General features: G+C 38.7%; 1 protein-coding gene across 16 annotated transcripts in view; it reads right to left on the bottom strand.

Annotated features, from left to right (window-relative positions):
* The window catches only part of LOC106872580 (uncharacterized), a 248,572-nt gene that overhangs the window by 172,115 nt on the left and 61,325 nt on the right, over positions 1-15,132 (bottom strand). For all 16 annotated transcript variants that reach the window (XR_016241608.1, XR_016241606.1, XR_016241609.1 and 13 more), the window contains one exon: positions 15,097-15,132. This exon is cut by the window's right edge and continues 65 nt beyond it. Coding sequence is in view for 12 of the 16 variants with exons in the window: in XM_052967277.2 (XP_052823237.1) it covers positions 15,097-15,132 (36 nt within the window). In the remaining 4 variants the exon portion in view is untranslated. The remainder of the gene's footprint in view (positions 1-15,096) is intronic.

Below are 15,132 nucleotides of genomic sequence, written 5' to 3'. Positions count from 1 at the left end.
TCAGCTGCACTGTTACACTTTCTTGGTCTCTTGTCCAGAAGGAACTTGGTATCCATCCCACCAATTGTCTACACATGTTGCCAGCTTGGTAATATACATATGAAATGATGCATCATTACACATAGTGATCTTCATATTTCTCATTGTCTGTGACTCTGAATTCTGTATATGCAGGATGTGGTGCATTTATGAGCTGATGGCACAGTGCTTGAAATTTTCCAGCATTAAACTGCATGTTTTCCTCAGCCCATTTTGTATATTGCACTTAGGACCCCACTGTAAAATTGTCATTATCATTGTACAGCTTTCACCAACCACTCATCTATCCCTAGTTTCCGCATTGACCACCAGATAAGGGATCAGGGCCAAGTACAGAGGTTTATCTTTGGCTAGGTATTTCTCCTACAGCTATCTTACCAGAAATATAGTATCAATGGTGCTTCTCCCTGGCACAAAACTGAACTGCAGCTCATCTAGGCTAACTCTCTCTGTAACTTTCATCACCTGATCCAACAATTTGATACGTCTGTAATTATTTCTATCTGAGGCATCACCTTTACCTTTGTAGCAGTTGACTATGGTGCTGCTACACCATTCATTGGGTATGACTCCTTCGTGACCCACTTGATTTATACCTGATAACCCACATCGCCAGATATTTTATGCATCTCAGCAGTGATTCCTTAAGGACTGGGGGCTTTCCCTGTCTTCATATCCTAAATTGCTTTATCTACCAAGGAACTGTTGATTTGGGTAGCTGGTTCCCTCAATTGGACCAACATTTGGCAGACTCTCCTCACAAGTCTGTAGCTCCTCCTCCCTTTCATCAAATTTCTCAGCATGTCCCTAAATCTCTGACCATATGAAGGGTCTTTAAACTTCCAAATCCTTTTTTCCAGACTGGTCTGCTTCTTGGCACCCTTCTGGCCTGGAGTCTAAAATCACTAATGACTAGCCTGTGCTGGGGGGTACATTCTTCACCAAGGAGAGTCGTTGTATTTAAGAGCAACCATGCATCCTGCTGTCTAATGAGAATGTAATTGATCTGGCTAGCACAGTTACCCAATTGGTAGGTTATCAGGTGTCTGGCTAGCTTCCTGAAGTTAGTGTTGCAGATCAATAGGCTATTTGCATCACAGAATTCCAGTAGCCTTGTACCCACTTCGTTTCAGGGACCAATTCATGGACACCATGGAAGATATCAGGCTGCCGTTTGACATGCCCATTGAAATCCCAAGCCACAAAGATGAGATCATTGTCACTTGTCTTTGAGGTGGACTGCAGAAAAATATCATTAAAGTGGTCCTTCTGTTGGTAAGCCTGCTTGTGGGGCGAAGGCAGAGATAATTGTCGCTCTACTATTCTGCAAGACTAGCTTGAGCTTGGATAAAAACAGCTATGCAAAAAAGTGCCAATCTCTAATTGTGGAAGGAAGCAGTAGAAGAGGCAGACTCAGGAAGATGTGGCATAAAGTGGTGGGAAATGATCTTCAGATGTTGGGCCTAACAGAGGTAATGACAAGGACTGAGACTTCTGTTGATTTGCTGTGCTTGAGAAGACATGTGAAACTAAGTAAAATTGTAGCTATCTATACATATAGATATTTCTTCTACAACTATACCACCCTCCCTCTCTCAGCCAAGATGTCCTTGTCTTACAAGCTCGCAAGTGCTGGTGTCATATAAAAAGCACCCACTTCAGTTCCACATATAATGCATGTAAAATGCACCCATGCTGGTGACATATGAAATGCACCTGTGTCAGTTCTGTGTAAAATTCACTTGTGCTAGTGCACCCATGTCAGTGCCATGTAGAAGCACCAGTGCCGGTGCCACATAAAAAGTATCCAGTACACTCAATAAAGTGGTTGGCATTAGAAAGGGCAGCCAGCTGTAAGAACTGTGCCAGAACAGACAATGGAGCCTGGTGCAGCCCCTGGCCTTACCAGCACTGGTCAAACCATCCAATCTGTGCCAGCATGGAAAATGGATCTCAAATGATGATGATGATGAAGATGACTTCCTGTTAGTTTAAAATAAAGCAATTACTATCTTAATTATATGTCCCTTTTTAGAACAAATAAATAACTCCACACATTCACCCATTGATCCATCCAAACTGCAGGTAGTACCATGCAAATGCAAAGAGCTAAAGCAGAAACTGCAAGGAATCCTGTTCAATTCTCTAATGGTTCTGCCTTGAACTGGTACTATTAATCTCAAAAGGATTAAGATAAAGTTTCCCTTCATGAGTTTTAATTCAGAGTGAAGAAATGATAGAGAACACTCTAGGCAAACCAACTGTGCAATTAAAAACGGTTCTAGAATGTGGCAATTTTAGTATGACAACTGAGCAGCTACCACTATGTATTGAATTATCCTACTTCTGAAAAGGAATATTTGATTAATCCAAATTAATCATATCCGATCCCACAAAAGTTAGATTTGCTACCTCTCTTGAATGTATCATATGAGGCAGAGGTAGTTGTGAATATATCTGGCACAGAATCACACAAGTCTGTGCTTTCCTAATTATACTACTGACAACAAACCTCAACCTCTTTGCTACTAACTTGGCCAAAATCTTAAAACTCTGCATTCAGTAAAGTTATGCACCGGAAATTATTGATAATATTCCCTTTATTTATTTGGTTCTTCAGCAATAGTACCACTACCCAGCTCACAGAACTAGGAATTCTTCCATAAATTTCCCAGCCTTAGAAGATACGAGGTGATATAAAAGAGTTCCCAGACTAGTATGTTTAATAAAAAATAACTCATTTACCCAAGTTTTAACATCATCTCCTTCAAAATAGTCACCTTGTGCAGCAATACACCAGTCCCAGAATCTTGTCTGGAAGTTGTTTTCCATAAGACAACCTGCGATTTGCTCTGGATCTCAACAACGGTGTTAAAATGGCAACCTTTGAGCAACATTTTCACTTTGAAGAACAGATGGAAATCTGCAGGTGCTAAATCTGGCAAATAGAGCAGGTGCAGAAGAGATATCATGTTGCTTTTGGCAAGAAACTCAAGAGTGAAGAGTGCTCAATGATAGGGTGCATTGTTGTCGTGAAGAATCCAATTCTTCACACTCCATATATCTGGTTTCTTTTGCTGAATACCCTCTCTCAAAAGCTTCAAAACATTGTAGAAGAACTCTCAATTAATGGTCTGGCATTGGGAGATGAATTCTCAATGCACAATACCATGGATGTCAAAACAAACGAAGAGCATGCTCTTGATTGAGCATGCAACTCTGTCTTGCCTTCGTCAGATATGGAGTTGAAGGCCTTTTTCATTGTGACAACTGCTGCTTTGCCTCAGAGTCATACCCATAGATCCAACTCTCATCACTGCTGATGATACTTGACATGAAATATGGGTCATCGGTCGCATGCTGATAGAGATCTCGACAAATTTTGAAGCAATGTTCTTTCTGCTCAATGGTCAGCAGGCGGGACACAAACTCGGCAGAGACAAATTTGGCATATTCAATTTAGATGTTAGGATAGCCTGCATGGACCCATATGACAAACCAACAACATCAGCAATGTCATTGATTGATTCTCAATGTTGTTGATGATTCTCAGGCACAACCTGATGGATTTTCTCCAGATTTCCTGAGGTGACACTCATGGCAGGTCTTCCAAATCCATACAGTTTATTAACTTATATATATAAGGTGGCGAGCTGGCAGAAACGTTAGCATGCCAGGCGAAATGCTTAGTGGTATTTCGTCTGTCATTATGTTCTGAGTTCAAATTCCACTGAGTTCGACTTTGCCTTTCATCCTTTCAGGGTTGATAAATTAAGTACCAGTTGCATACTGGAGTCAATCTAATCGACTGCCCCCTCCCCAAAAAATTTTGGGCCTTGTGCCTAGAGTAGAAAAGTGTATATCATCATCATCATCATCATCGTTTAACGTCCGCTTTCCATGCTAGCATGGGTTGGACGATTTGACTGAGGACTGGTGCAACCGGATGGCTACACCAGGCTCCAATCTAATTTGGCAGAGTTTCTACAGCTGGATGCCGTTCCTAACGCCAACCACTCAGAGAGTGTAGTGGGTGCTTTTACGTGTCACCCGCACGAAAACGGCCACGCTCGAAATGGTGTCTTTTATGTGCCACCCGCACAAGAGCCAGTCCAGGGGCACTGGCAACGATCTCGCTCGAAAACCCTACAAGGCCAGTCAGGCGGTACTGGCAACAGTCACGCTCAGGATGGTACATCTTATGTGCCACCCGCACAAGAGCCAATCTATATATATATATATATATATATATATATATGTATGTGTGTATATATATATATATATATATATATATATATATATATATATATATATATGAGTGCAGGTGTGACTGTGTGGTAAGGAGTTTGCTTCCCAATGACATGGTTCCAGGTTCACTTCCTCTGCGTGGCACCTTCAGCAAGTATCTTCTGCTATACCCTTGGGCTGACCAAAGCCTTGTGAATGGATTTGGTAGATGGAAACTGAAGGAAGCTTGTAGTGTATGTGCATATATATATATATATATATATATGCGTGTGTATGTGTATGTATTTATGTATGTGTGTCTGTGTTTGTCCACCTGCCATCGCTTGACAACCAATACTGATGTGTTTACATCCCCGTAACTTAGCAGTTCAGCAAATGAGACCAATAGAACGAGTACTGGGCTTACAGAGAATAAGTCTTGGGGGCGATTTCTTTGACTAAAACCCTTTAGGGCAGTGCTTCAGCATGGTTGCAGTCAAATGATTGGAACAAGTAAAAGAATAAAAGAATATTGTTGTAATCCAGTGTTGGACTGTTATAATGTCCACTCTGGTATAGCAGTATAGTTAGACAAGTAAGACATGACCATCTATGACTGATTACCCCACTGCTCGACATCACAGTATTTGTAACAACTACCACATACCACTTGTCACGTAGGAGGAGGTGTTCCATTATTATTATTATCCCCATAACATCTGCCCTTTTAAGATTTTTTTTCTTAGGGAGTGTAATAATTTTTACATCACCCTACCTCCCTTTTTTGAGTTTGTTTTTCTTCGTACATCTAAAAATTTTATATTTTTTTCATTTAGTATTCACTTCTAGGAACTGTGTACATTTTCTTTTTCTTTCGATTGTGTGTCTGGGTTCAATTATTTGGAATGGCGTTGGTACTTGAAAAGTATCATATAACTGTTCCATTGGTTCTTTCATTTTCTTGGGTTCGCTGTCAACAGATCTTTTTTTTAGTTGATTCATGTGCCTCTTGTATACTCCTTTTCTTTCTTTTACCAAGTATAACATTTTTCCTATGTGTTTGGTAATCATGCCATCTTCCCAACTTTGTTTTCTGTTCTTATATGCACTAACAAATACATTTTCACCAATTCTGAAGTATCTTGTTGTATTATCCATTGCAATTTTTCTTTTCTTATCAGGTAGTAATTTGTCAAAGATTGATTTTATTTTCCTTACAAACATCCGCTCCACTGGTTACATACCTGCTGGTGTATTTGGATTTGGTGTCACACAGTATACTCTTAAGAATTGCTGTAGAGCTACCTCATCCATGACTTCCTTATTTAACTTTCTTAGGGGTCGCTTGAATGTATCAACAAAGCATTCTGCTTGTCCGTTAGATCAGGGATGGTATGGTGCCATAGTTACATGTTCTACAGTGAATGTTTTACAAAACTTTTTAAATTCAAAAGACACAAATTGCGTTCCATTGTCAGATAATATAGTATCTGAGATGCCAAATCTCGCAAGCAGCTCATGCAGAAAGTTTGTTGTAGTCAAGTGGGATGGCTTTTTACACTTAGAAATTTCTGGCCATTTAGAGAAACTATCTACTACCATTAAGTAGTATGAACCATTCAAAGGACCAGCGAAATCGATGTGTAGTCTCAACCATGGAACATCTACTTTTGGCCAAGTTTCACCTTTTATTGTTGGTAATTTTGCCACTAGGGCTCAACTCTGCAGCTTTTCACTAAATTTTCGATTTCTCTATCAATTTTTGCCCAGTATATGTAGCTACACACAAAAACTTTCATCCTCGAAATACCAGGATGTCCAACATGGAATTGCCTCAACATTTTCTTTTGGGGTGTTTCAGGTATTACTACTTCCTGTGCATACATCAGTACACCATCACAAATTGAGTATAGGTTCACATCTTGGTTTTGTTTTATACCAATCCTGTTCCTATTTACTTTTCCTGTCCACAGTATTCTTTTCATTTCTGTTATGAATTTGTCTTTTTCCACATTTTGTTTTGTCTTCTAGTGTTACTGGTAATTTGCATACCACTTTTCACATTACATTTTTTTAATTTCTCCTTTTAATTTTAATATTCCATTTTGTAATCATAATTCAATAATGTGGTGCCCTATCACTGTAGTCTATTTGCTGTGTGTGTAGATATTCCTTTTTTAGAACTGCATATTGACAGTAGTGGGTGATGATCCATTTGTAGACAGAAACTTCTTCCATGAATAAATCTATGGATTTTTTTTTTTACACTGAATATGATTGCTAATGCTTGCTTTTCTATTTGACTATAGTTCCCTTCTGCTGGTAATAATGATCATGATGCATGAGCTATTTGTGCGGAAGCACTGCTCCTACACTATAATCGCTTGCACCTGTAGCCATTATAATATCCAGCTTTATATAATATCCAATGTTTTTAATTCATCAAATGCCTTCTATTGAGTGGAGCATTCAGCAAATGCCTTCATTGAGTGGAGCCCTTATATTGTGTATATTGGAAATATAAATTTGGTAGTAATTTACTAATCCTAAGAATGCTTGTAGCATAGTCTCATTATTTGGTGTGGGCATATTTTTTATCGCAGTTGCTCTAGATGAATCCAGTTTCTGTCTGTTTTTGTCTATTATCTGGCTCAAGTATTTAAATTTTTCAGAAAGAACTTGCATTTTTCTTCACGTAACTTAAAACTGTATTCTCTAATTCTCTTACTCTTTCAACTACCTTTTTATGTGTTCTACATATTGTTCGTATGATTTGCTTTTTATTAGACTATATAGTCTAAATAGGCGATAGCAAAATCTCTGCCTGCCAGAATTGTATCCATTACTTCTTGAAATATGGAAGGGATCACTTTCACACTGAAGGGAAGCTGCTTAAATTTAAATAAACCAAGGTGTGTATCAGTGGCTGATAAGTGTGAGCGTTCTTCTTCTACATGGATTTGTAAATATACCTCTGAGAGGTCTAATTTTGAGAATTTTCCTTCATTCAATTCTGCAAACACTTCCTCAGGACTTGGCAATGGGTAGTTATGTGAGATTAAGCAATCATTCAACCCCATTGAAAAATCTGTACAAACTCTTAACTTTTTTCTTTTATACATAGACCGTAGGTGCTGCCCAATCTGAGTAGTCCCTCTTTTCGATTATTCTTAGGATTTCAAGTCTTTCAAGTTCCTTATTTACCTGTTCTAGTGCTGCAAATGGTACATTATATTTTGGCTTAAATACAGGTGTTGCACTTTGTTTTACTAAAATTTTTGCCTTCGTTTTCATGCAGCAGCCCAGCTCACCCAAGAAAACATCTAGAAATAAATGTTTTAAGTTTTCATTTCAATCCCTCAGCCGCATTCGAACCTTCGACTGAACCGACTATATTCCCACACAAAACACCTATGGGCATATTCCACAATTTGAATAGCTCCATCCACTCTGTGCTAAATAGATTAACTGAATTTCTTAACATACTTTTGCCATTTTTATTTGGTCACGAAATGTCACATTATACACAAATTCACCAACAAAATACAATCTTTTACCCATAACACTGTGCTACTTTTGTTGACTTACTTAATATTGGCTTACTGATATACTTCCAAGTTTCTTCATTCACAATGGTAATATCACTTCCAGTGTCAAACTGCATTTTTAATCTTATATTTTCAATTTTCACATTTACGAATTTCTTCTTAGTCACATTACCATTTTCTTTTGACAACATACTGTTCCAACATTTTGTCAATTTGGTTTTACAGTGTGCTTTTATGTGTCTAATTTTCCCACAATGGAAACATTCCACTTTCTTAAATGGACAGTTTTTCGTCAGGTGTAGACCTTCACATGCAAAATGTGAGTTTGTTTCCTGATTTTTGTCCTGTTTGTACTGTATTTTAGTACACACTTGATTTCTTTTCTGCCTATTTCGCACTGGTTTCACTTGTAAATCAATTTTTGTGAACCCATGGATAGATCAAACATTCATGTTGTTTATGAATATGAGTTCTGTCATGGAACCAATGCATCCCAGACAGCTCGAAACATCAATGAAGTGTTTGGTGAAGATGTGATAAATGAGCACACCGTATGTCAATGGTTTAAGAAGTTCCAGTTGGGTGACTTTACTCTTGAAAATTAGCCCTGTGGTAAACCTGAGACCAAGGTGGAAACTAGCGGAAATGGATACATCTCAAACTACACCTAAGTTAGCAGCAAAGTGTGATGTTTCAATTCCAACTGTATTGGACCATCTCAAACATCAGCAAGGTAAAGAAGCTGGACAAGTGGAAACCACATGAACTGAATGAACATCAAATGACACATCATCTTGAAACCTGCTGTTCTTTGCTGTCACAGCATAAAAGCGAACTATTTTTGGATCGTATTGTTACATGTAATGAAAAATGGATTCTTTTCAACAATAGCAAGCATTCTGCACAGTGGTTGGATAGAGACAAGGTGCCAAAACAGAATCTAAAAAAGAATATTCATGAAAAAAAGGCTAATGGTGTCTGTTTGGTGGTCCAGCACTGGTGTCATCCATGCAGCTTTATGAGACCTGGTAAGTCAATTACAGCGGATGTATACATCAACCAGCTGGATGAAATGATGAATGAACTTGCAATTAAACAAACGAGATTGGTCAATAGAGACAAACCAATTCTCTTGCAAGACAATGCTTGACCACATATTGCACAAAGAACACTACTCAAGTTACAGGAACTGAACTTGGAAGTACTCTGTCATCTATCATATTCACCAGACCTTGCACCAACTGACTAACATGTTTTTCAGGCATTAGTCAACTTTTTGCAAGGAAAAAACTTCAACTCTGAAGATGCAAAAACAGCCTTTTGTGATTTCATCACTTCTTGCTCTCCAGAATTCTTCACTGCCGGCATAAATAAGCTTCTGATAAGATGGCAAAATTGTGTTGATAATTTAGGTACATACTTTGGTTAACAGCATTAATTGTTGTTGAGATAAAATAAAATAAACATTCAGTTCAAAATTAGACATTTCATTCTTAATGACTTGATAGTTAGACAAGCAAGACATAACTATCTATGACTGACTATCCTGACTGCTTGACACCACAGTATTTGTAACAACTAAGAAATACCACTCATCACATGGGCGGGGTGTTCATTATTATTATTATACCCATAACAAATATACATATATATAGCAAATAAGATAATGGAGAGGATACAAAAACGACATACATCAGCCGGTAGACATTCTAGTATGTCTATTTATTCCAGAGTATTGGAAAGTATTAGAAGAATACATACACATTTAATAACTATGTGTTACACACACATGTACTAATATTACAAAAAAGAGCAAACAATCAGATTGTCAGTACTTCTAGTTCCTTACAGCCATTTATGCCAAGAGGCAACGAAGTTCTCCATGCCATCTCCATCTCCTCAGTGTTCTGCAGGGATGGGCAGATAAAGTTTGGATGATGCATGTACCTCTAGGCTTCTTCAGAGGGTCTAAGTGATTGGGAGGGTTAATACATATAAGAAACAGTTAACAATAGGTACAGTGTGTTTGTCTTTTTGAAAGGGCAGAAAAAGAATAGGAGCAAACATGAGGATGTTAGTGAAGTACAATTTATTAAAATTATTTGGATATAGAAAGGGGAATAAGCCACAGACTTCCTATGATGCATTCCAAGATCCATGTTATTTCGTCCAATTGTGGATAGGTGAATATAGTCGTTCTCAGGAGGAGTTTTTTCAGGAAGGGTGAATTTAGGCAGTAGTTCGCATTATGTTTACATAGAAATTCACATTATGCTTACATAGAAATACAGTGGTGGATTTGAAGGTATGGTCTGTGTTACAGAAGTGAAAGTTTATATGTAAAGTGCCAGCTAGTAGGGTCAACGTTACAGATGGTATGGCATAAGCAGCCTATGATGGTGAACCTATCATGGGAAAATTTGGAATATGAGTGTACTAATGAGAGTAAGGGACCAGGTGAGACCAAAGTGCAGTGTTAGTGTTCGTTATTTTTTGTCAATCAACAAGTCTTGGAATCCCTGTGTGTAGTGGGGTGGGGGTTATAGTAAATCCTACAACTTGATTGGTCAGCTACATTTTTGAAAACCATGGTGTGGTTACAGTTCGTTAAAGGTTAACCGATAAAACAAAACAAATCAAATAAATAAATAAATAGACCATGGCCATTATGGGCAAGTAAATGAGCAAAATAAAATTAAGAACAAGTAAATAAGTGAGTAAGTGCGATAACTAAAACAAGAGGACTAAGGGAAGAGGATCTTAAAGGACAACATATAAAAAATAAAACAGTATAAACGTATAAAAACATAAACATATAAAACTTATATCTATCTATCGGGAGAATCTACTGTATAAAGTTAAACATAATATAGGAGCTGGACAGGAGATTCGTTGTTGCCGGAAGGAAGAAGGAGGATTTTGTGAATAGGGACAAAAGGGACTGGATGGGACAAATAGTGGTTGTTTGTTTTGCTCACTTATAGTTATTCAGTGCTAAGTAAAATATAGAATATTAGATATAAGGTATTAAAGGAGTGGTACTGTTTTATAGTATTAAATTATTAAATTATGTGTTTTTATTAAAAAGGGGTAATTTGAAGAAAATGTTTACATGGATATATATATATATATATATATATACATATATATATATATATATATATATATATATATACAGCTATCGGTAATTCTGTGTATAGCTAAAGGAGGGTAACCCGAGTATTTCTAGCTGATTAATTAATTAATCTATTTATTTATTTATTTATTAATTAATTCCGTATTGGAATAGTACTCAATTTAGGTCTAAGGGAAGAGGTAATATCAGTTGCAGATGCAAAATGGAAGTATTTGTGTTTGGATAAGGGTGTCAACTATGGGGTGTAGGTATCTATGGATTACGATGTTTTAGGTAGTTTAGCTATAGTAAATTATATTATACTCAATTATCCAATTGTACATAATGGTCTATATTTATAATTTAAGCTAGTGGATAATGTGCTATATTATTGTTGCTCTGCTCATTTCTAGGGTGCATTTCAATTACTAAGTGCTAGTATGTATGATGAACTAGTCCAGCGTGTATTTTCAAAAGGTTCATAAGAGAGAGGTTCTTAGCCCCAGTGCATATGCTACATTTATGTAGAGTATTCCTAATAGGAGCATGGAGTAACATACCATTGGTAGACAAGCGATGGGATATTCCTATCTGTACTTGTCTATACTCACACTGCAATAAGCATACATACAAATATATCTCAGGTTGGCACACTGAAAGGTAGATCTGGTGAGATTGTTGAGATGCTTGAATGGAGAAATGTAGATTTGTGCTGAATCCAAAAAGTAAGATGGAGAGGAAGTTCTGCTAGGTTCCTCACAGGCAAAGAACATAGGTATAAGATTTTCTGGGCAGGGAACACTGATGGGGTCAGGGGCAGGGGTATACTTCTTGCGGAGAAATGGGTTCATAAGGTAATCGAGATACCCAGAGTCTGTGATAGAATACTTAAGATTAGATTAGTGCTGCAACATGGTTTAGCAACCATTATCTATGTTCATCAGGTAGACCCTCAACCAGGGCTACCTGAATAACAGAAAGACCAGTTTTATGACACCCTCTTGCACACTACCTTGTTGACGAATGACAGGGACATTCTCTTTGTGGGTGGCAACTCCAATGAAAGAATGGCAGTAGCAGGGAATTGTATCAGATTGCCAGAAGGGAAGCTAGGAGACAGGTTTACTTAGCCAGAAGTAGATAAGAAAAAATTTGCCAATGTTCTGCATCATGAGGACCAAAGACTTGAAGAGTTTCGTGTTGCAAGACAGTGTGTGAGAGAGAATCATGATGTCTTGGGAGAGAAATGTGTCTGCATGGATGATGGCTCACTTGCATTTAATGAGGCTGCAAAGAGAGAAGTTTAGAGATGCCACAATGAAAGGTTGCTAAATGAAGAGAATGAATGAGAGTCTGCCAAATGTCAACCCAACAGAGGGACCAGCTATCCGAATTGATAGTTCCATGGTAGATAAAGTAATTATGAGTATGAAGACAAGGAAAGCCCCGGCCCATCAGGAATCACTGCAGAGATGCTCAAAATATCTGGTGGTGTCAGCAATAGTCTAGTCACCCACATAGTCAATCAGGTGATACATGAAGGAGTCATACCCAATGACTGGTGTAGCAGTACCATAGTCAACTGCTACAAAGGTAAAGGTGATGCATTAGATACAAATAATTACAGAGGTATGAAGTTGTTTGATCAGGTAATGAAAGTCATGGAGAGAGTCAGTCTAGATGAGATGCAGTTTGGGCTAGTGCCAGGGAAAAGCAACACTGATGCTATATTTCTGGTAAGACAGCTGCAAGAGAAATACCTAGTCAAAGATAAAACTCTGTACCTGGCTTTTGTTGACATGGATCCCTTACCTGGTTGTGAATGGGGAAACTAGGGATATATGAGTGGTTAGTGAGAGCTGTACAAGCTATGTACAGGGATGCTGTCAATAAGGTGAGGTTGGCAACGAGTACAGTGAAAAACTCCGGTTAGAGGATGGGGTCCACCAAGGTTCAGTCTTCAGCCCTCTCTTATTCATCATAGTCCTCCAGGCCATAACAGAGGAATTCAAGACAGGATGCTCCTGGGAGCTTCTCTATGCTGATGACCTTGCTCTAATAGCTGAGTCACTATCAGAACTAGAGGAGTTTCAGGTGTGGAAGCAAGGATTAGAATTGAAAGGCCTTAGCAAAAACCTCAAACCCCTTCAGGTAGATGGAAAAGGCATAGGCAGATCTGCTTGATCTGTAGAAAAGGCATAGGTAGAAACTCTATAAGATGTACCCAGTTTAAGCTATGGACACATAAGAGGTGCAGCAATATCAAAAGAAGGTTAACTTGGAACAGAGTTTTTGTATGTGGCAAATGCTCAGGGACAATAAACACTGAAAATGTGCAGAGAACAGCTTCCGTCACATTCTAGGGAAAAAAACTACAAGTAGTTGATAGCTTCCGTTACCTAGGTGAGTGAGTTAGTAGCGGGAACGGTTGCTCTGAGAGTGTAGCTACTAGAAAAGGAATAGTCTGGGCAAAGTTCAGAGAACTCCTACCTCTGCTGGTGACAAAGAGCCTCTCACTCAGAGTAAAAGGTAGATTGTATGACACATATGTGCGAACAGCGATGCTACATGGCAGTGAAACATGGGCCATGATTGCTGAGGACATGAGTAAGCTTGCAAGGAATGAAGCTAGTATGCTCTGCTGGTTGTGTAATGTCAGTGTGCATACACGACAGAGTGTGAGCACCTTGAGAAAAAAGTTGGATATAAGAAGCATCAGATGTGGTGTGCAAGAGAGACGACTTTGCTGGTATGGTCATGTGTTGCTTATGGATAGGGACAGCTGTGTGGAAAAGTGTCACACCCTAGCAGTTGAGGGAACCTGTGGAAGAGGTAGACCCAGGAAGACATGGGATGAGATGGTGAAGCATGACATTTGAACATTGGTCCTCACTGATGCGATGACAAGTGACCAAGACCTTTGGAGATATGCTGTGCTTGAGAAAACCTGGCAAGCCAAGTGAGACCATAACTGTGGCCTATGCCAGTGCAGCATAAACAGCACATTTAAGTGTACCCTCCAACCATTGGGCAATAAACTGCACTTGCGAAGACCTGTTGAGGCAAGTGAAGTCGTCGTTGTGGCTGATTGGCACCCATGCCGGTGGCATGTAAAAAGCACCACTCTAGTGTAGTCAATGACAGTACTACCTGACTGGTCCTGTGCCGGTGACACGTAAAAAGCACCATTCGAGTGTGGTTGCTGCCAGTTCCACCTGACTGGTCCTGTGCCAGTGGCACGTAAAAAGCAACATTTGAGCATGGTCATTGCTAGTGCTGCCTGACTAGCTCCTATGTTGGTGGCACATAAAGAACACCATTCAAGTGTGGCCGATGCCAGTACTGCCTGGCTGGCCCTCATGCCGGTGGCACGTAAAAAGCACCCACTACACTCTCGGAGTGGTTGGTGTTAGGAAGGGCATCCAGCTGTAGAAACATTACCAGATCGAATTGGAGCCTGGTGCAGCCTTCTGGCTTGCCAGCCCTCAGTCAAACCATCCAACCCATGACAGCATGGAAAGCGGACGTTAAACGGCGATGATGATAATGGTGATGATAAGGAAAGGGTTTGAATTACCAGGGAAGGGTAAGGAAGGAAACAAAAACATGCACAGCTATCATTGAGGAGGCAGTAATGGGTGGGAAGGAAAAGAGTTAAAACAAGAGCAAATGAAGTCAATATATATATTAACTAAAATGGCAATCAACATATACGACCATTTGTGAGAAACAACTATTTTATTTCCATATACTAGAACTGACAGTTACTTCGGCATTACAGGAACATACCATTGCTTGCATGACAAATTACTATTATTTGTCAAGGGTCAAGCTGGAAAGCAGCATAACTATTGAGATTATATGTTATGAAAAGGAATTTAGAATTATGTCTTTCACTTCTCTGCTCACCAGAATAAAATGATAACAATTAACTATTAGAACAAGACATGTATGTAAACAAAAAAAAAATTTGTTTAAAAATGGATCTTTTGTTTTTTCATCTGGATCTTATGTGGGTAACCTTTAAAAGTTTAAATACTTCATGTATAAAAATAATCTCCAAAAAATTCATCCACATGCATAAAAAGAACCCAACCTCAAAAAGCAATATAAAAAACATGTCTGAACACATACACACACACATAAGAGGAGGATAAAAGCTTTTACCTGGCAATTCCTAAATCTCCTACTTTGATTATTTTA

Source organism: Octopus bimaculoides, chromosome 4 (genome assembly GCF_046866305.1).
Source record: "Octopus bimaculoides isolate indiv1 chromosome 4, ASM4686630v1, whole genome shotgun sequence".
Taxonomy (NCBI): Eukaryota; Metazoa; Mollusca; class Cephalopoda; order Octopoda; family Octopodidae; genus Octopus; species Octopus bimaculoides.
This window is presented reverse-complemented; position numbering and strand designations above follow the sequence as displayed.